This window comes from Lactuca serriola, chromosome 8 (assembly GCF_051521515.1).
Source record: "Lactuca serriola cultivar US96UC23 chromosome 8, Lser_US96UC23_V15, whole genome shotgun sequence".
NCBI classification, from domain to species: Eukaryota; Viridiplantae; Streptophyta; class Magnoliopsida; order Asterales; family Asteraceae; genus Lactuca; species Lactuca serriola.
The window spans coordinates 101,513,624-101,535,839 of record NC_136415.1 but is presented as its reverse complement, the minus strand read 5'-3'; the positions used below and the strand labels follow the sequence as shown (position 1 = coordinate 101,535,839).

At 32.0% G+C, this 22,216-nt stretch overlaps 3 protein-coding genes across 5 annotated transcripts; 1 reads left to right on the top strand and 2 right to left on the bottom strand.

Annotated features, from left to right (window-relative positions):
* Window positions 1-6,060: 6,060 nt before the first annotated feature.
* Window positions 6,061-7,603, bottom strand: LOC145070359 (protein YIP4b-like). Its single transcript, XM_079017289.1, has 3 exons — window positions 6,940-7,603; window positions 6,592-6,666; window positions 6,061-6,506 (listed from the first exon to the last, which is right to left on the bottom strand). Exons 1-3 carry the CDS (start codon window positions 7,453-7,455, stop codon window positions 6,246-6,248), a joined length of 852 nt encoding a protein of 283 aa, XP_078873415.1. The 5' UTR covers window positions 7,456-7,603; the 3' UTR covers window positions 6,061-6,245.
* A 6,734-nt stretch (window positions 7,604-14,337) lies between these two features.
* VDAC4 (voltage dependent anion channel 4) lies at window positions 14,338-19,036 on the top strand. 3 transcript variants are annotated; one of them, XM_079017454.1, is made up of 7 exons: window positions 14,338-14,544; window positions 15,769-15,863; window positions 17,428-17,495; window positions 17,735-17,845; window positions 17,921-18,007; window positions 18,097-18,305; window positions 18,462-19,036. In XM_079017454.1, exons 2-7 carry the CDS (start codon window positions 15,815-15,817, stop codon window positions 18,766-18,768), a joined length of 831 nt encoding a protein of 276 aa, XP_078873580.1. In that variant the 5' UTR covers window positions 14,338-14,544; window positions 15,769-15,814; the 3' UTR covers window positions 18,769-19,036. The 3 variants fall into 3 exon arrangements, with proteins under 3 accessions (XP_078873580.1, XP_078873579.1, XP_078873578.1); XM_079017453.1 differs by having other exon boundaries at window positions 14,338-14,570; XM_079017452.1 differs by having other exon boundaries at window positions 14,339-14,574.
* Window positions 19,037-19,224: 188 nt separating this feature from the next.
* Window positions 19,225-20,871, bottom strand: LOC145070515 (Galactosyltransferase family protein). Its single transcript, XM_079017451.1, has one exon. It carries the CDS (start codon window positions 20,205-20,207, stop codon window positions 19,272-19,274), a length of 936 nt encoding a protein of 311 aa, XP_078873577.1. The 5' UTR covers window positions 20,208-20,871; the 3' UTR covers window positions 19,225-19,271.
* Window positions 20,872-22,216: the final 1,345 nt, after the last annotated feature.

The following is a 22,216-nucleotide window of genomic DNA, read 5'->3' as shown; positions in this document are numbered from 1 at the left end:
CCAAGGAAATGTAGAAGTAAAGGTCAAATCCTGAAGGATTTAATCGCAAAAAACTAAAAACTAAAAAACTGTGGAATTGTGCTAAAGACGCGATGCATCTCTTCAGAGGGCGTTGTTAAACTTTTCGGTAACATATAAACAAATAATAATATCATTGTTTGGCTGCACTAATGGGTAGCACATGGAAGCATGGTCGAATCCACAGGGACATAGCCTAAAAGTCAATGACTCTTTGCACAAAACACATAATAGTCAAAAACATAAAATGTAAAAAGGGAATTTTTGTTTATTAACTAAAACTAAAAAATACAGTGAAATAACTTTACGAAAACTCAATAATAAAAAAGTATTTCAGTTATGTTGTGACTCTCTTGATGATGCAACCAATCCAGATCTAGTTATTTAAGATGCGATCTGTCTAAGTTGGTACTGAAACTACTAACAAGTTCTAGTAAGTTCTCTTTTACCTAGCTAATTAACCAAAACAAGTTCTTCAGTTAATCATAACTTTTTACTAACTTAATTAAACAAACTCTTAATCAAATCAGAAAAGCAACATTATGAACAGTGTAAAATTCCCAGCAACATTCAATACTTCTCACAAGCTCGGAAGGGTAAAAATATATGATTTTCTGTTTGTAACATAACCAAATCCCAAAGCGGAACCGATCTGGTACTTGCCACTTATTACCAGTTGATTAAAACTATTACGGATTTCAATATCTGATTAACTAGGATGATTTAATCCTAATGAGGTGATCAGTCTAAGAAGAACTAAAAATCAAACATTTATGAAGCACAAAACCGAAACCACTAGATAGAACCACAAATTAAAAACCAAATCTTAGATTCACAACATAAAAAGTCGAAGTCTTTTGCATAACTGAAAACTAGGGTTTTAGCTAGACAAGGATAAAAATGAACTAAAGCTAATAGAAAGAAATACTAAACAACTAAATCTTACTAAACTAATTGAAAACAGTCTATCCACAGTCTTTAGATCTTCATAAACTATCGAAAAACATCAGAAACGTTGGAAAAGTCATCTAAAAAGGCTCTGGAACTCGTCTGATTAAAGTCTGCCTTGTTCAGGAAAAAAAGAAGGGTATTTATAGATAAAAGCAACAATAGATAAGTACTTCGGAAATTTACACGATTGTGTAACTTTGTAAAGCACGTTCTGAATAAATGAAGTATGCTATTTTGAATCTGCGAAATACTTACAAGATTGTGTAAATCAAACATGTGGTAATGTAAAATTTTTGTAGTGATAAATTGATTTTTTGGCATTTCAATGTTGCGGGAAAGTTACACGATCGTGTAAATCCTTTGAGAATATCAAATTGTATTTTAAGTGGTCCAAAAATATTGCAAAGTGAAACCATGATTGTGTAATGGATTTAGGTGATCGTGTAACAATAAAAACGCGTGATTTGGACTCGAATTCTTTAGTTCCAGTAAATCTAATCCAACTTCCAGCTTGCTAAGGTGTTTTTAGCTCCATTAAGCTCCAAAAATGCATCCAAGTTGCTTCTATAATACTGCTCCATTTGAAATACTTGAAAATGACATAAAAATATGAGCAATACGAGAATTCTGGTGAAAATCATGAACTGGAGATTATTTAAAATAATGCAGACATAAATACATAAAATATGATGCAAAACACTAATTACAACTAATATAAATGATGCATAAAATTGTCACACCCCCGGCCGAGGCAGCGGAACATACCGGGTTGTGCGATTAAGTTCATGGATCACAGGTAAACTTAATATATATAACACAAATACAACAATAAACAAAATAGCATTTACATTCCATCTTGATGTTTGAATACAAGATTTTTACAAACAATAGTAGTACATGAATTGCCTTATCAGAAAGGCAGATAATGCAACAACTAGTAACTATGTCACCTATAATTCAATATGTCTTGAATTTCTGTTTAGTGATTTCCTGTTACATGAAATTTTGAGGGTCAACACAAGGTTGGTGAGAGTTACAAGTTTTCTGCCGACGGAAGTAAGCCAGTAATGATACTTCTAACAGCGTTCAAAAAGTATTTTCTTTATAAGTAAACCATATTTAGATACTTTGAAAAACTAAAAGGTGTCTTGGTATAAGTAAATCCATGCTGAAAATGATTTTGAAAAGGTCAAGTTTATGAGTTGTAAGAGATGTTTTTTTGAGATTTTTTTTATGAATCATGTTATTTTTTTATTCATCTAATGATTCATTTTTTTTATTCGCTAAAAAGATATGTAGAAAAAAAAACTTCTTACTTTCCTACCAAAAAATATTTCTTATCATATCTATATCGTGATTTCCGTGATTTCCTTTAGGTGAATGAGATGTGTACTTATTTTGCTTGTAGTTTCATCCATATTCAATAAGTGGATTTGTTGTAATTTTAAAAGGTAAATTCTATATGTGCCCCTAATTATTTGTTGTACCCTGAATGAGTGGATGAGTGTGTATACTCACCCATTTTATATGAATGAGAGAGTATATATAATATCACACTTTTGAAAATATGAATAAAGACCGGTAGGATTGTAAGGAAATAATTCACTGAAAGTTAATAAAAATAATAATTTATAGAGTAAATTACACGAATGGTCCCTATAGTTTAAGGTAATTTGTGCGTTTGGTCTCTAACTTATTTTTTTAATTCGGAAAGTCCCTACTGTTTGTTTTTGTTACACGCTTGGTCCCTACTGTTTGTTTTTGTTACGCGATTGGTCTCTGTCTTACTTAAAAATACTATTATTTAAATAAGAAAAAATAGTGGGATAAGTAAGGTAAGGTGAGGGGGTTGGGGTTGGGGTGTGTTTATTTAAATATTTTAAAAAATCAAGGGAAAAATAGTTTTTTTTAGGTAAGACAGGGACCAAGCGTGTAATAAAAACAAACAGTAGGGACCTTCCGAATTAAAAAAATAAGTTAGGGACCAAACGCGCAAATTACCCTAAACCACAGGGACCATTCGTGTAATTTACTCTAATTTATAACATGTATGATTTACCAAATAAGTTTTTGGGCGTGTTTGGGACAGAGCTTTTGGAAGCGTTTGAGAGCTGCTAGCTTTTAGCTTTTCATAAAACGCTCTAGTTTAAACTAAAAGTTTCGTTTGGCAGTACGAGCGTTTAGTTTTTAGTTTTAACAAAACGCTTCGATTCTAAAAGCTACTTGATGTAGCGTTTAACAAAACGTTCCTGAGCTTTTAAAATCAATTTCCATAATTACCCTTAAAAATATATTTATATATTTATTTATTTTTAATCAATTGTCATTTTATGTAATTTTATATATTTCAAAAGCTTCCAGCTACTTTTATCAAATATTCATATAACAAATAAAAACTACAGCTTCCCGCTACCAGCTGCCTGCTACACGCTACCAGCTAACCACACTACCCGTTTCCAACTAACAGTTACTTTTGTCAAACACGCCTTTTGTTTGATTAACCAAGTTGCAACGTATTTAAAAACTACTCATTTTAAGTAATGATTATCCAAAATAGTTAAAATAAATCTAAAACATAATTTAAGCGTATCACATAAAAAAATAGATATGATATTAGTGGATCAAAAGGTATAAAATAGTTATATGATATATAGAAAGTTCTATGTGTATAAATATCGTATTAGATGAGTTAATTTAAAAAGTAAATAAATATGAAGGTCTAAACATTTGAGAATTTTAGATTTATAAGAAAATAAGAAAAATAATGTATTATTAAAATTTAAATATATTTTTTTATTTTTTAAGTTAAAAAAAATAATAAATAAACAAAAGAAACGAATGAACTTTAATTTGGAAATTTTAAAATTAAAAGATAAGTTTATTAGTAAAATTAATATTCATTTATTATTATTATTACATTAAAAAATTATGTGAAATTTAATAAAATAGAAAAACTCATAAAATGACATATAAAAAAAATTAATTCAAAATAACCACAAAATGATATTTGATAAATTGAATAAGAGTGTGACAAATAAAAAAGAAAACCTTTATTTATTAAAAATGATTTTATTTTATGTCGAATATATCATAAAAACACAAAGGAAAAGGAATAATAGTAGTAGGAACTAGGAAGGGACCCATGTGTTTTAGGACTAGAGTTTAGTGATTTCCAGTGACATTCTTTCTGTATGTTTATTTTTGCATTTTAAAAAAAAACGATATAATGCTTTAATTTTGAGTTATTTATAAAAATATAATGTTTTAGTTGCTAAACTTGCTAATTTTTTTGGAAACAAAACAAAAACGAATTAATTTATTGCTAATTGCCATAGATATTCTGATACTGATTTTGATCTATCCTCATATTAAATGACATTTTAAATATTTAGTTATTTGCAAAATATTTTTACTGACCTTTTATGACTTAATTCCTAAAAAAATATAAATAAATAAATATTGGTTACATCAGAAATTCTACGTTTCATTGTTGCAAGCTATCAGCCTTAATTTATTTTCGTGCTTATTGATCTTTATAATATATAATAAAATACATTTGTTTATTTGTTTTTAGAATCTTATTTTCATTTTATTCCTAATATAATATTACATTTTCCATCTTAATTGGCTAATTTTTTTTTGACGATATTATATTTATTAGAACAGTAAGTATTTAGTAATTATAAATGTTTTATCATATGTTATATTTTTATAAAGAAAGAGCACGAAGTGATTTCTAGAGACAATGTTTGGTTTGATTAGATTTTTGAAGCCAAATTTGCTGTCTCCATCGTTTCAATCGTGAAAACTAGTTGCCGGTTGGTACTCAAACTCCATGATTTTTTAATAATTTTATGTAGTCATATTGATTATTTTAATCCACAAGATTATGTAAATATTATATTTACACAATAAATATTCTATAAGTAAATTTACTGACATTAGTTACCATTTTGTTGATAATATTACAAAGGGGAGATTTCATTTAAAAACAATTTATTTACTTATTGGTTTTTTAAAAAGTCAGCAAGTAAGAAATATATATATATATATATATATATATATATATATATATATATATATATATATATTTGACATTATGAAAAATAATTTTTAAAATAATATCTCGTTAACCCTTCAAAATGAAACTTTCAGTAAGTTAAGATTTCTAACGTTTCAAAACTCCTTATAACTTTTTGAATTGTACAACACAAATACCTTTTAAAACATATATATAAGCTAAGACAAACATTTAAAAAAAAACTTATTGATTTATTGACTTTTCTAATTACAAAAGTTAATCCAAATACATTTTAAAAAACTCATTTTTTCATCACCAAAAGTCAATAAGTCATTTTGTCTAAAAGTTCTCGAAATAAAATCCTAAACACCCTCTAAATCATGTTGATTTGTTTGATATTAAATAAAAAAAATCTTTTTAAAAAAACTACTTATTGATGTATTGATTTTTCCTATTACAAAAGCTAATCCAAACATTTTTTAAACAACCTTGAATGAACCCTTTGAGTGGTTAGGTTCGTTCAAGGTTGTGGATACAGTTCTTTTTGTTTCTAGGGGGTGTTTGGTTTAGCTTTTGAATGACCAAAAGTCCTTTTAGAAAAAGATGATAGGCAAAAGATGTTTGGCAAAAGACTCCTAAAAGCTACTTTTGGATTTTGCAAAGAAGGAAAATCAATTTTTTTGAAAAGTCAGGAAAACCTTGACTTTTTGTAACTTTTCCAAAAAGATCGTTTGGCTCTAAAAAACTAAGCCAAACACTCCCCTAATCTTTGTACTTATATGGAATAGGAATTTCCCATTCTTTGATAACACTACATGATTTGATTGCAAACCAAAAAATTTGGTGAACACAGTCAAAACTACATATCCTAAACCAGCAGTAGGTAGTGTGTAATGTTGTTGATCAAGTCCATCAATCACCTTTTTTCTGTTATGTTTTGTTCTCGTTACTTGTTTCAACTGTGAATATATGAGAATACAATTGCTAAAAAAATGGTGTCGTTTTGAATTATTGAGGTAAACAACAATATAAAGTATTTGAATTGATTTTGGGAGTTGATTAATAGTGTATTTGTTAAACATGCCAGAGTTAAAACTGCCATAAAAGAAGCTAAAAAGTTGATACAAAACTTTCTTACACACATGTATATAGTACTACCAGTACTAGTATTATAAAATTAAAAAAAAAATGGGAATCTAGTCATCTACGAGGCGTATATTAATTCCAGATAAGAAATGATGTGAAATATTATAAATTAATTGATTGCAATGATAAGGAAACCAACAGATACATACATGAGAAGAACAGGGTAGAGTGCAAGGGCTTTTCTTCTTGGGTTGACAGCTGTACTCATGAATGGATACGCTGCCCATGAGCTCCACGCTAATGTCACACACACCACCACCAATTTCACAATCACATTGTCCTTCATCAAGCAGATCAGTGCTCCGATGTCCAGAGGGAATAAGCAGTAACCCAAAAGACTCAGACTTTGGAAGAATATTATATGCCCCCCCTGTTATTCATTCATCATCCAAATGGAGTTGTTATTGTGTGCAAGAAAAGCTTGTATCATGTGATGTAGTAAAAGAGAAAATTACCAGAAGTAAGACGTTGAGTGTTAGAATGATAGCACCTGTTGCCAGCAGTGCGAAAGCCACAGCAAATACTTCAGACTGTGACAAACGTCTGAGTGATAGGTAAGAAATTCTAGAATGAAAATGTCATGCCTTAGGTATAAACAGATTTTATAGGAATGATGCACTCTAAAAATGTCAGGTAATTATATAGAAACTGAAGCAAAACCAATATCAATCATCTGATTATGATCATGTTCAATATGATTGTAAAGTAAAAAGTATGATCAGAGATGGAGGATCTAGAATGCAATGACTTACGACAGGGAAAAACATTCTACAGGATAACAGATTATGGATGAATGAAAATACCTTCTTTACGGAGGCAGACCAAGACAATGTGAGTCCTAGAAACACAATGAAGAAGAAGGGCCCCCACAGATCCCAATCTCTCAATGCCTTCCCAGGATCCTCGCGATATGGATTCGGAAACACGACTAATTTCAAATTACTAACGATCCTCGATAGATCTCTTTTCACCGTGTCCCAAACAGGTTCGGTTAATGTGTTGGGAAGCGGCCCGAAGCCGCTCATGCTCGACTGCGGCAAACCTGAATTGGCATGACGGATGGAGTTAGAAGGCGGTGGAGGTGCGGAAGGTGCGGAAGGTACGGAATTCTGTTTTTGAGGAGGCGGAGGAAGATTAGAGGGAATGAAAGGTGAAGTGGACACAGGGATGGATGGAGGCGTAGGGGACGGAGGACTGGCTGGGAGGACGGTGGAGGGGCCGAATTGGACACTGGCGGTGATTAAATTTTCGATCTCATCGATGTCGGATTGGGATGATTGGTTGAGAGGTACGTTGTCTCTCTCGTCGATGTGAGACATTTTTGGTGGAGATTCCGGTGGCGATTGGGTAGATCTGAGGTTCGATACGGTGGCGGTTTCAGATCATTTTGGGGGAGGAGGGGTGTCACTGTAATAATTAACAAACTTGTAAATGCAAAAGAAACACGACGACTTTGCTTTGTCCTTTTGCCGCAAATGGCCCTTCAACTTTTCGGGAAACATGAATCATTCTTTTTTATATAAAACTTCTACAATAAGGTGTTCCTCAAAGTGAATATTGTGCTATATTTGCTATTAACGTTGACTTATGTACATGTTTAATGTTTATAGAATAATGTTCACATCAATTTTTTGAAACATTAAAATAAAATTTCCTAATCTAATATTGTTTATATATGTCGAGTATATCATGCTTTTCTTCACTTGGATTAATTTATATGTGGGCCTAGACCTAGAATAAATTTTGATTAGTTTTAACTAATTTTGTGGAGTTACGAAACCACTTTCGCAAATAGATATGTTTTTCATTGGTAATTCATGACTCATTTAATATAAAAGTCATAAGCATTATTGAGTCTTAATCAAAATATCATAATCATAATCATAATCAAAATATTGTCATTGTACTTATAATCAAATATCATCATTAAATTCATAATAAGTCGTATTGTTGTTAAAGTCTTACTCAAAATATCGGCATTAAGGTCATTCATAATATAATCATTGGAGTTAGGGATGAGCAAAAGTGGTACCCGTCCTAATTGAATGGAATAGTAACCGAAATCGGTGGTTCTTGAAATGTTGAAACCGGAATCGGAACCGGTTTCACCAGGTCTTTGAATTTTGGAACCGCTCTCGGAACCCCCGATATTGGATACCCAATTTCAAAACTCTTTTAAGTAGTCCTACGTGGGGTACAATTCGCACAAACTCATACCGGTTCAAGCTAAAAACCATCAAATCATGGTAAAAATGTTTAGTTCAAACTGTTTAAATATTCAAATATCATGTTATAAAATAGCCTTTTTAACTCGAGCAACCCTTTTGAAAGGATCCCATCTAATAGTAGGTCAATTGTGAAACTTGTAAAAAACAATGGAGCTCCTCTTTTATACAATAAGGAAGACATCACTTTGCTTACTACCAAGCGATTTGGGACGCATATCTTATTTATAGATGAGAGAAACATCAACTTATTGCATATCAAGTAATATGGGGCGAATATTACAAACAAATGATGTTTACAATTTACTAATCATTTATCTACAGGGCGGCACAATCAATTAGGAGGCTTTAAGCAAACAAAAAAATCAGGCCCTTCGGATAAGCAAATAGATTCGAACCTAAACCCTTGGTTTGCTAAACCAACGCTTTTACCACTAGGGCAACTATGAGTGTGTATGGAGCGATTTGGTTCGGTTATTGGTCAAAACCGAACCACAATCATTATGACTGGTTAATGCATTTTGGTAGCCATTGGGAATGGTTAATGGTTTTTGTCGGTTAACGGTTTTGGTTAATGGTTAATATTGGTTAACCATAATGTTCAAAATAATATAAATGACGAAAATATATTAACATAAAAAATGAAAACGGAATACAAAAAAGTCATCGACGTCAATGTTTGTAATCTAGCTTATAGTAATAAAAAAAATGTGTACCTTTGATACTCACAGTGAGATAACACATAGTCACATTAAAAATAAAAAACTTTTAAAAAAAATAACATTAATAATTTCAAATATTTATAATTAATATTAACATTAAAATAAAGTCAAACATTCATACACGTTCAATGCGATTAAATAAAAAACTATAAAATAAAATAGCCAAACATTTATATTATATGTTATCCGGATAAAAAAAAGTTCTCAATCACTCATATGCATTCAATGTCATTAAGTCAAAAAATCCTTTGAATAGGTCTATAAAGTCAAAACGATATTTGATTAGGATTAACGGTGTGAGAAACATTCATTTAGGATTATGAGTGTGAAGATTAAACTAATTGTGAATAATGTTTGCAAAGTGTAGAATTAGCCGATTAGGAATTACAACATTAATGAATAATCTAACTATTGACATGATTGGAAGATTGTGTGCGTCTGCGTGATCAACCTTTGATGGTTTGATTGTTCGTTCGTCTCCTTATAAGTGAGGATTAATGAATTATATTTTGGAATTTTAATGGGTCTTAAATAAGTTTTACTATATGATTATATATATATATATATATATATATATATATATATATATATATATATATATATATATATAATCTATAATTTTTTTATAGAAAAAACATCATAAATGGTCCCTGTGGTTTTCCAAAATCTAAAATTTAGTCCCCGTGGTTTAAAAACCTCATAGATGGTCTCTGTGCTTTCAAAACTTTTGACAGTTGGTCCTTATTGCTAACTCCGTTAGTTTTGTCCGTTAACTGAATGACATTTTCGTCTTTTCACTACCACCACTACCACCTTTCTCTCTCTCTCTCTCTCTCTCTCTCTCTCTCTCTCTCTCTCTCTCTCTCTCGTGTCAGGAAAATAAAACTCCATTTTAATTCAATCTACATCTTCTTCTTTCTTACTACACCTTACAACTCAAAAATAAAGAAAAAACCCACATATATTTCCTTATAAACCTACAACTCAAAAATAAAGAAAAAACTCATATATGTTATCCATCTATCTTTCTCTCTTGCAAGCGTGCATCACCCCGTCTAATTCATCAAACCTTCAATAACCCGCTGCCGACAAAAGCTTAATCAAATAGTGTCAAGAAGGGAAGAGCCAGTGACGAGTAAAAAAAGAAGCAGGGAAGAGTTCATCGATTGATGTTGGGTTGTTTCCAAACAAATTTGGTTTTGATAGTAGAAGCACCAAATCGTCATCGTTGCAATGCTCATTTTTCAAGGTGCTCAACAACAATATTAAGTGGATATAAACTGAAATGTATGTACTTCCCTAATTTTCTTTGTCATTTGATTTCAAACACTATCTAACACCATTTGCACAAGCTTGATTTTCTGGCACTAAACTCTAACTTTACATGCACACGAAGTGTTCGATGAAATGATTGAATCAAATATTTTCTTCAACAAGTTTGTATTCATTATAACTTCATGTATGGAATGAGTGGGTTGATTTATGTTACAAGTAAACTTGGTTTTGTATGAGTATACTAAGAGGAAAATTACATTTTGGAATAAGGCATTTGCTTTAGTCACGTTTAACCCATCTCCAAACAATATCGATTATTATGCATTTGACAATGGTGGTTTGATCATGTTGCAGGTGATAGAGGCGTGAAGATTATTTTTTTGTGATGATCCAGAAGGTGGAGACAAAAACGAGAGAGAGGGAGAGAGAGAGAGAGGTGGGACCTTTTACATATTAAATAATTATTTTTAATATAAAAAATAAAATAAGAGAAAACATCATAAATGGTCCTTGTGGTAGTGAAAAGATGAAAATGTCCTTCAGTTAACAGACAAAACTAACGGAGTTAGCAATAAGGACCAACTGTCAAAAGTTTTGAAAGCATAGGGACCATCTATGAGGATTTTAAACCACGGGGACTAAACTTCAGATTTTGGAAAACCACAAGGACCATTATGATGTTTTTTTCTTTTTTATATTAAAATATAAAGTTAGCGGTTCGGTTAACCTATAAAACCATAACCGAACCGTTAGTTATCGGTTAATAGAAATTAGAAAACGAACCAATGGTTTTTAAAATGGTTCGGTTATATCGGTTAACTTGGTTCTGGTTCTGTTTTCCGGTTATTATGCTCACCCCTAAGGGCAAGCTCCAACTTGTTTTTGTAACCCAAGAAATTCGTGTATATAAATATATAATCAACATAATAAGTTTTAAAAATGGGGGCCCTTTAGAATTGGGGCCCTAAGCTTTGCTTAGTTTTGCAAAGGGTAGAGTCAGCCCTATATATATATATATATATATATATATATATATATATATATATATATATATATATAACTGGTTCCGACAGGTACCAACGGGTAGCGGTTCTGAAAAAATGAAAACCAGAATCGGAACCGCCTAAGCCAGTTCCGGTTCAAGGCAGTTGCGAGGTAGTTTCGGTTCTGAAAGCGGGTACCGGTTCCGCTGCTCACCCTTAATTGGAGTCATAATAAGAATATCGTCATTATAATCATAAAAATAATAGATGCAATGCAATATGTTTCTAACCCTTTCCTAAGTCATTCTCATATGTCCAACCTCACACGTCATATAGTCATAAAGTGAGAAGTGTCTTACATCAACATCACGAGAGAGTAGCAAAGCAAATAACCCCTAACTGCTAACTATTACAGGGAACTCCTAAGTCATAGTTAGGATAATTTGTCCACTCACAAAAATCCACATATAATGTAGTTACCCTTACATGCAAGTGATGTAGTGTTTATAATATTGCCACTATGTCATTAACACTTATGGTCACATCATCAATGTAGTCATTTGCCATGACTTTTTATGTTGGACAAGCTCAAGTCATTCCCATCCTAACATGAATGCACATATTCATAAGGAAAAGTCATTTGAAATCATCGTAGTCATTTTATGTTTAAAGCATAGTCTTCAAAAAAATATAATTTTATGAATACACAAATAGATACAAATTATATTTCACACGTAAAGAAAGTTGGCGAACATTTAGTCACACCTTATTTCCTAAAATCATCATCATCCTTCATTTCATAAATTCACGTAATCATACTTCAGTTCATAAAATCATAATTTTTTTACCATAAGGACATGTATTAGGTAGTTACTCACTTTGGTCAAAGGAGCTATACTTCTTAACCTACAAATGAATGCAAAAGGTGCTAATACCTTCCTTCTCTTAAAAAATATTTTGGGAACTCAAGTGTCACCTATGTGTAGCATTAGATATTAATATCCTATTAAGTTCCCCATCAAGTCATTTGTTTATCTCATAATTCCAAATATGAAATTTTTATGGTTTAAAAATTCCCTAAGTTAAAACATAAATATAGACGAAAATCATGCGCAATTTCGAGTCATATGAAAAAGTCATGAGTGAAACAAGTTTTTAGATGACATGTAGCATAAAAAAAACACAAGCCATGCTTGGATATCACACGACCTATGTACCTCCTACACACAACTCAAATGCTAAAATATGTTATTCCCCCCCCCCCCCCCCCCCCCCCCCCCAACTATTATACTTTGCTTATATAATCTCCAAACTCTCCCAAAACTTACCAATAGCCAAGCATGATATAAATAACTCATAATATCATTATTACATCCTAATTAAAGTCTTATCTCATTTATTACTTAATGGTTAAGACATTTAGACACTACACGAGTTAGATGGAAGCTCATGTAGGCATCCACCATCAACAAAAGGTCAATAAGCTCTTGATGGAACCCAAACCCATCAATGGATGATCAAACATAACTTGAGTTCCAAAATACTCTAAATAACATCTACGAAGTTCTTATTCCTTTTCAACTAATCCAACTTTTGTTAAAAATTATAATACCTAATTATGATTCCAACCACAACTAAGGTGATATGTTATGTCCAATCTTCCAATGAAGTTGTGACATCAATTATACCATGAAATTTAATTTCTTACATAAAAAATACTTTAGTTTATCATGATTTATTACATTTATAATAAAAATCATTTCCACATTTTGAAGTTTAGCATTGTTTCCAAATCGCTCATTCCATTATAGACCTAAATGGCTCGAAAGGGATGATTGAATTCGAAAGAGAACCTAAGAAAAAATTTCACACTGAAAAAAAGGAGGATATGTTGTGATTTTGTAAAAGATAGAAAGAAAAACAAACAAGTGTTTCTTCCCTTTCTTGGTGCTCAAATTGTTGGACTTGGTGCTCAAATTGTTGGACATCAACACACCAAACGTACACATAAATATAAACAAGAGTGGGGCTCTCAAGCAAGTTTTTGGAGAAGACACTCTGAATCAAACATGATTTTTTTTTTTTTTTTTTTTTTGACAACAACTTCGGTTTACTGAAATGCGTTCGACTAAAAGTGATAATTATCCTTCGTTCTTTTGTGACTTGGTGTTCGATTAAAAAACAAATGGAATGGTTCTTCTACCTCGCTATAATTTTTATCGACTGTAGACAAACACATACCTAGAAAAGAAGAAACTGGATGATGTGAGTTTGAGTCTATAGTAACATTAAAAGCTTTATAATGAATTAAATGTCCTTAGTAACAGATAAAAAATAAACTTTAAGTCCCTTGACTACAAAAAAATTATAAATATTTTTAAAACAAAATGCCAAGTTGGTAGCGCCTTAATGACCTTATCCATAACCTTATTTAATATTTTCTTTTGTCTTTCCTAAGAGATCGTCTATATGCGCATTAAGTATTCAACTCTTTTATGAGTCCCCAAAGTTATATTTTTTAATGCCAGACATGACTTCAAAAATATAATCGAACATCTTAGTTAGATACACTCCACCACAATAGAAATCCAAATGATCTGAAAGAAGTAATTTTTGTAGAATAGTGAATGAATTACTTTAACTATGGCTATGGTATGAATAAAAGATTGTTAGGTGAACATATACTTGTAGGTGGGAAATAATAAATTTGTTACATGAATTCATAACTGAGTTTGTGACGTTTCAGAATGTATATTTGTTCCAAATGTTGTGTTTATAAGATGCTCCGACGAAAACGATATCTTTACAAAAATAAATACAAAAATAGTTATTCAGCTTTGATACTTCATTCACAACGATCAATTTTCGTCGATATCCTATTTTAAAATCATCCACCAAATTTTTTAACATTAATTGTTTAATGCTCTTTAAAGTAGAGCAAAAGGCCATGTAAAATTTGATAAGAACGATTCTGTTTTGGACTTGAATAGCCGATCGATCTGAACGGCTGATCGCATCTGCGGTGCACGATAGCAAGGCACACTTTGCCAAGACCATCAAAGAATCTCGAGAGTCGACTCTGACGCGAGATAAATATAAAAATCGACAGAAAATAAAAACCCTAATTTGCAGAGAGTCCGCGCTTCTCTCTCAACAAAATCTGACCAAAGTGCGTCGTTCATTGCTCCAGCTCGATTGGCGTTGTACGTCTCCTATCTATACAATCTGTGTATGTAAGTACATTCCGTTATATAAATCCTACAATTTATCCAAGTTGAAATTTTCCTGATAGGATGTTCTTGTAAATTTACTAGTAATTCGGTCTAATTAATTGACGTCTGATGATATTGATATGATACCTGTGCCGTTGAAAACTGCTGATTGTTTTGAAGTATTCTAAAATCTGTAATAATATTGTAGACTTGTTTGTAAATTCTGTTGGTTTCCTAATTACTGTGGAGGATTATGATGCTAATTCTTGCATAGTGTTTAAGTATTTTTATCGCCTTGCGGACTATTGATCTTCAAATCAAACGAGTGATGAACTTAGGGGGATAGAGAAATCAGAGTTACAGACAGTTAGAGGCAGGAGATAATTGAGAAAGGAAGGATGAGATTGAAAGTGACCATTGATATCTGTTCGATTTTCTCTTACGTTGTTGGTTCTGAATTTGGTTTTCTACTCCAAATCCAAGATCGAGATAAAATGTACCAAATTATTCGACATCTTCTGTAGTTTAAGAACTTAACATTGACATTCAGACTCTCTAAATAGCACTTTCTTCATTATGACGCCTTCATCTATTGTGTCATGGTTACAATAGAGGTTCATGGATTATCTTGATATCAGTCTACAATGTACAAACTTGATTGTGTTGTATTTCTCAGTTATTTTAACAGCAACACAAACATGTACATGCATCCATGCGTTGCATCATATTTTGGTTCTTTAACCTGTTGAACCTATGCACCTGATACAACTTACAAGCATCTGTACCCATGCATTCAAGGTGGTTGACGTTATGCCTTATGAATGACAGGAGCCCTGGACTGGCATTTTGTTATGTAAGATCCTTAGATGCTTTGTTGCCTTGAGAACTTTGGAGGTTTTTTTTTTTGCTTAATTGAAATATTTTCCTATGTAGACACTTTTTCTTTTTTGGTGATAGGGACAAGCAAGTCATGGGAATCTTGAAGGGGTTGTTAGCTTGAATAATAGGATGATTGCAGTTATTGTTGTATGTTTGAATAAGGAAGATGCAATTGTTCATTTTACTTGAAAACATGCGTTTTTCATTGCCATTTCTTACCATTATTCTTGCATTTTAGGCTTAGTGACCTTTTGATTTGACATTTCATTTATGCTTGTTTATTTGTGTTTCTGTCATATGATTGTGTTGCTCTATTAACATTTGACATGGTCTCAGGCTGTGATTGAAAGCTTTGAGTAGCAACCTCAATTCTAATTTCACAATGGGCAATGGGCCAGCACCCTTCTCAGATATTGGCAAACGGGCAAAAGGTAAGCCTTCATTTTATAGTTTTTATACACAAGGCTATGTATGATGACTTAATTTGCAAATGTTATCTCACACATGAGATGTACTTTCTTAAATGTCAATTGTCTTTGACTTCAATAAAACTTACGTTCTTACACCAACCAACACTTAACTAGTCCTTCCCTTTTTGCACAACATATAATTCCATTCGTTTGTTATTTACTTTTTGTATATTTTTACCTTATGTAATATAATGCTGTTCAAGATTGCTTAAGAGCTCTTATGTACTTTGATGCTGATGGATTCTGGGGACATGAAAACATACACTTAATTTTGATGGGTTTAGTCTATTTTGATGTCTTATATTGTAAACCCAATGCTTGGTTTAGAAAAGGCACCACATTGACATTGTTTGCATCCTCATTCTTAACCATGGTTTTGTGCTCTCATTAGTCTCATATGAGTTACAAATTTGCAAGTTTAACCTAGGGAGATGTGATTAGGCTGATTTCCCAGCTCAATAATAAAAAACATACAATAAAGTTATTTCTGGCTTAGATTCCTTGTCCTACGTTTGTGTCTAAAGAACTCAAGATTTGTTGTATTCAGTAGAACACTCTTTTAGTTGAAGTATAAACCAATACAAACGTGAGTGCAATCACTTGAGGTGTTCTGATCAATGTACAAACAGATAAAGGACAAAGTTCATCTTGCAAGTTTGTAAACTGAAAGTTGTAGGCACACATGATTGCTAATGGGAAAAATCAAAAGAATTTAGTATACCATAACATTTAATAAATCTAGAGTTGTAAATGTTTTTTAAGTCATAAATGAGTTGGGTATTTATACTCTCAAAGAGTTGTTGAAGTTATAAACGTGTCTGGTATTTTGGTAATTAATTTTCTTAACCTTGTTAGAACTGGTAGGGGATTGTTAATCAATTTTCTAAACCTGATTGGCGAAAGTGTAAATTTGGACTTGTTTAAAAACTTTACTTTTGTGCTAGCAATCTTCTTTTTAAATGGAAAAAATATGGCTTTAAAGAATATCTAAAAATGTCAATTTTCACTTTTGCTAGAAATAGTAAAAAACATTATGAAATACTGCCATTCTACTAGATTCTTTTCTTTTTTGTCAACTAAAAAGTTCATGGGATTGGAGACCTGCAATCATAAATTGATCAAAACTACTCCAAAACTTTCAACCTTTTACACTACTTTTCATGTCATATTACATCAATTTTCTTTAAAGGAAAAAGTCAAACACTATATATTTTTCCCTGCATTGTTAAATTATTTTGTAAAAACAATAACAGGTTTATATTAGTTTTGAACATTAATTATAAAGTTATAAGAAAATAGTAAGAAGTCTATGCTTAAAATCTTTAAAATATTTATTGGATTTTAGTGGATAAATTTTCACAGAAGAGGTGGTTTAGGATGATAAGGTTATATATATATATATATATATATATATATATATATATATATATATATATATATATATATATATATATATGAGTTTGTTTTTGTCATCCAATGAATTCAACAAAGAATTTAGCTGAATAAGTTGTCTTGCTTCATGCAGATCTGTTGACCAAAGATTACAACTATGACCACAAGTTTGTATTATCAGTTCCTGGATCTACCCCCATGGTATGAGTTTCATCATCATATATGTGTAGCATCCACTCCTTTCTATTACAACATTGTTCTACTTTGAAAGAGCTACCAAGTTATAGCATTGTACTTATTTTTTTTTCTTATCATTGTATTATTACATTTTGCTTTTAAAAAGAAGGAAAGAAAGTAGCATGTTATAATAAACAAATCAATTAATGACTTAAAGTAAGTTGCTATGTTGTACATTTAAGCAAACTCTTACGTTCTCACAGGGATTGACTGCTACTGGTTTGAAAAAAGGTCAAATATTTCTTGGAGATATAAGTGCTCAATACAAGAGTGGCAGGACTATCGTAGATGTAAAAGTTGATACATATTCAAATGTAAGAACTTACAATTTTACCCTTGGTTTCTAAAAAAATTTGCAACAATATAATAATTATTTTTGCATTTTACAGGTCTCAACAAAAGTAACTGTTCATGAAGTAATGCCAAGTACAAAAGCAATATTAAGCTTTGATGTCCCTGATCATAAATCCGGGAAGGTTAATATTATTTTTTTTTTCTTTAAAAATATATAATCTTTTAGTTCTATGATTAAACTAACATAACTTGTTTCTACTTGTACTCTCAGCTTGATTTGCAGTACCTTCATCCTAGAGTCGCCATTGATTCCAGTATCGGCCTGAACCCTTCTCCGGTTCTAAATCTGGCGGCGGCAGTTGGCGGCAGTGACATACTTCTCGGAGGTGAAGTCGGATTCGACACCGCCTCTGCTTCTTTCACCAAGTACACCGCCGGAATCAGCTTCAACAAACCCGATCTTTCTGCCGCCCTTATGCTGTATGTATAACACACCTGTTCTTTTTAAGCTGAAATTCATAGCACTCTTTAATAACATAATTTTGAAGATATAGAAGTTATTCTTGCACTATGGCAAAAACATTGTATTCATGTTAAAGATATTAAAACTTAAAACTGTGTATACAACAACTGCAGGACAGATAAAGGGCAAACATTGAAGGCATCTTATGTACACTCAGTGAACACCTCAAACACTAGTCAAGTTGTTGCTGAAATGACACACAGATTAAACACATTGGAAAATAGCTTCACAATTGGAAGCTCACATGTTCTTGACCGCTACAACACGGTTAAAACCCGGTTCTCAGATAACGGAAAACTCGCCATGGTGTGCCAACGGGAATGGCGGCCCAAATCATTGATTACTTTCTCTGCAGAGTATGATGCCAAGAGAAGTGAAGTGGGCCCCAAGTGGGGTCTTGCTTTGGCTTTGAAGCCTTGAATATGGTTTGGTCTGGTTTTTTTTTTGGGTAAGATTTTATGAAATTGTTTTGGAGATTATGAAATGATGAGATTTCATCAAAAGGGTATTATATTGATTGATGTCGAATTTTATTTGGGAAAAATTGACCCGATTTTGATTTTGGTGTAACGGGTATACATGCAAATTGTTTGTATGTTAGATTTTGATAGAAGCATGGGGCTTTAATTGTAGTCCTGTGAATGATACTTCTCTCAGCTTAATAATCCATGATCACATTTTTAGGTTATTTTCTTGTTCCTTGCATTTGTTTGTTGTTGCTCAATTTATACTTATCGTTTTTTTTCCCCAATAAGTACTCTTTTAACAAATTGATGCTGAAACCATTTTTCTTTACATCATCTTAGTATATGAAACATCAAAAAGATATATAGTGGTTATAAGAACTACAAACTATCAAAAAATGAAATTTTTATTGCTTACAATGAAAAAATGGTTAGAATATAACATACCACCATCGTAAACTAGGGTATATGGTACATTTTTGAAGGTTTTAAATTTTGTGTAACATTAAAATACGACAAAGTCCGAATCCACTTTTCTTGTGTCTTCAAAAGATGTACAGCCACCGTATCTGGCCAAAGTTCATGTGTACACCTTGTTGGTGGCTCTGGATAGTTATACATATGCCACTTGGCATTAAACCGATTTTTCCCACGTCGACCCTCTCTCATCCACTCCCCAAAAATTTTATCTTCCGGCCCCACTAAATGACTCTTCGGAATCTCCGATTCCTTTATCCACTCAACTATATCCCATGACACTAAATACCCCATTCCAGACATGTAATGCACAAATGGATCCATACTAGGACACGGAATCACATACCCGTAGTATAAATCCTCTCTCGGTAACGGAATAAGCGTGTCCACCAATTTTTGCAACCGGAAATACGTATCGTCATCGCCCTTTATCACATAATGGTATGGCGGGTAAGGATCGGAATCAGAATTGGAATCGGGATCGGGTTTTAGCATATCTGGCAAGCTTGAGAAGTAAGTGTAGGTCTTACCTTTATCCATATTCTCTTTGCAATTCAAGATTATGATATCGTTGTGTTGTATTATCTCAAGTGCTACTAGGACTTTTTGGTCTTCTTTTGTTAGGTTGCAGAAGACAAATTTGACATCGATTTTTGCTCCCACCACCGATTGGGTCCCGTAAATGAGGCGGAGGAAGTGGCGGCGATCGTGGTGGTCTGCCATGGTTGGGATTCCGAGGAGGATTCTGATGTCGTTTTCCGGTGACTTCATGGGAAGAACAGAGTTGTTTGAAGAAGATGATGTCGAGGTGGCACATTTTTTGATGCTTGATAGATGATCGAATTGGATTTCATTGATGGATGCTAAAGTGAACAAGAACGCAATGAACATGAAAAATAAAACGATTACATTCTTCATATTGAGATATGGAATTTGTTAAATGTTTGTTAGATATAAAGCCTATTGGATGTGTATATCTTGCACTTTTGGACCTTTTCCATTCTTGAAGAGAAGTGCGAAAAGACAAATCTGTCCCCTAGGGACCTGTCAAGATGCAGCCATGTTACCACCTTCTGGGGTGTTTTTGGTAATTTGCTAAGAGAAAGAAGAAAAAGAATGGTGATTTTGAGCCTAACTTGAATCATACATTAGGTGGTATGATGATAGACAGTTTTGCTTGAATAGTGCCTAAAGTATGCTTACTGTGGATCTTACACCAGGAGTGTGAATGGACGATTGTGCCCTTTTGCAGGCTGGGTCGACAAGGATATGATAAGTTTTGTTGAAGGTGTTTTTGGTAAATGACTAAATGCAAGGAGAAAGAAAAGGGTGCGTTCATGTTGACTATAAGTTGGTGATTGTGAGCCTAACTTGAATTCTACATTGGGTGTATGAATAGACGATTATGCCCTTGAATTTTAAAGAGAGAAAGTCTGACTTGACCAGCTTCTGCTAACTTGGTTGAGGGTGTTTTTGGTAAACTGCTTAATCTTGCTTGAACGTGGGCTAAAGTAAACTAAAAAATGGTCAAACACTTGAGTGATTATTAGGCATAACTGCATGAACATGCGTGGAAGCTGAATTTACGTTAGATATGCTTCGGTATTGTAAACTTAGTTGATTTAACTATATATATATATATATATATATATATATATATATATATATATATATATATATATATATATATATATATATACCTTCCAATTGTTGGTGTGTGTTTGATTTTTAATGACACCTTAATGAAATTAATTTTGCAGGGTACCTTGTTCAATGTTTAGGTTAAAAAACAATGTTTCACATTTCTTATTTTATTTATTAGTTAGTCTTATTTTTCTTTTCTTTTTCCGATTGATTGCCCTAATCTTGAACGAGACTTCACCTTTTCTTTTCAGTACTATCGACATATGCATTATGCAACACACTTCATCTTCATACTTCATCGGCTGTGGCATGAATGTTTTTAACCTTTTAACTTTTTATTTGTGTGTTTATTTTGTTATGTGTATACATGAATATGGTCATTAGACCTGTTTATATGTATAATATGTGTTATAAATTGATAGTCTATAATTATTGTACTCTTATTTTTATAAAATGATATTAAAAAAATATAAAAGGGTTAAAAGGAACCGGTTTCTAATCTAGAAACCAAGTTCTAAACCTATTACGGAAAAAGGGTAAAAGTCTATTACAACCCGGTTTTTTGTATGAACCGATATATATTTTGTTTTCATATGCCTCGGTTATGTTGAAGGGAACCGGTTTTAATATCTATAGGCAGTTGGGACGGAAAGTGTTATATGATGATGAAAATTACACAAAGCTTGTAGAACTTACAGGTTAAATTAACGGTTGTTTTTCATTCTTTTGTTGAATGGTTGATGTTTATCTTCATTATTTTTTCAGGTTTGAGAACGTAAGAAATGTGCAACGGAAATCAAGGTATGAAAACATAAGTTCCAAGATTGCCCTGTCCATATTCGGCCCTGGAAATGTAAAAAAAGTTGTGGTTGTCTCATGTTTGGAGGATCAAGGAAGGTATAATGCCAACATTACTTTTACATTATGTTCTTTGTCGTTAACAATTTAGCAACTCGGTTCTTCTGTTTGTACAAACGTTTCTTGATGGTGTGAGATTGAAGGGTGATATTAGTCTATTATTATTTATTATGTAAAATTCTAAACTATTTAACAAATGAAAATTTTAAATAAAGTCAAATATTAAATGAAGTATTTATAATGATTTATTTTTATTAGTTTATCATGTTTAGTTTATTATGTTTGTTTCATTCTCAAACCATTTCATATTGTTTTCTTTAATCATCTTATATTGTCAATATATTTTTATATTTTTCACCAGATTGGGGCAGTATAATGGATTTTTGTAGCTGCTGACATGATATGAAAAATACTTTTTATTTATT

Excerpts from the sequence above, each read along its gene's own strand:
- LOC145070515 (XM_079017451.1), bottom strand. The coding sequence starts at position 20,207 with ATGAAGAATGTAATCGTTTTATTTTTCATGTTCATTGCGTTCTTGTTC.
- LOC145070359 (XM_079017289.1), bottom strand. The coding sequence starts at position 7,455 with ATGTCTCACATCGACGAGAGAGACAACGTACCTCTCAACCAATCATCC. Across the intron at positions 6,667-6,939 it reads GGTCTGCCTCCGTAAAGAAG|TCTGAAGTATTTGCTGTGGC; the intron begins GTATTTTCATTC and ends CGTTTGTCACAG. Across the intron at positions 6,507-6,591 it reads CACTCAACGTCTTACTTCTG|GGGGGGCATATAATATTCTT; the intron begins GTAATTTTCTCT and ends AATGAATAACAG.
- VDAC4 (XM_079017454.1), top strand. The coding sequence starts at position 15,815 with ATGGGCAATGGGCCAGCACCCTTCTCAGATATTGGCAAACGGGCAAAA. Across the intron at positions 17,846-17,920 it reads AAGTTGATACATATTCAAAT|GTCTCAACAAAAGTAACTGT; the intron begins GTAAGAACTTAC and ends TGCATTTTACAG. Across the intron at positions 18,306-18,461 it reads CTTTCTGCCGCCCTTATGCT|GACAGATAAAGGGCAAACAT; the intron begins GTATGTATAACA and ends CAACAACTGCAG.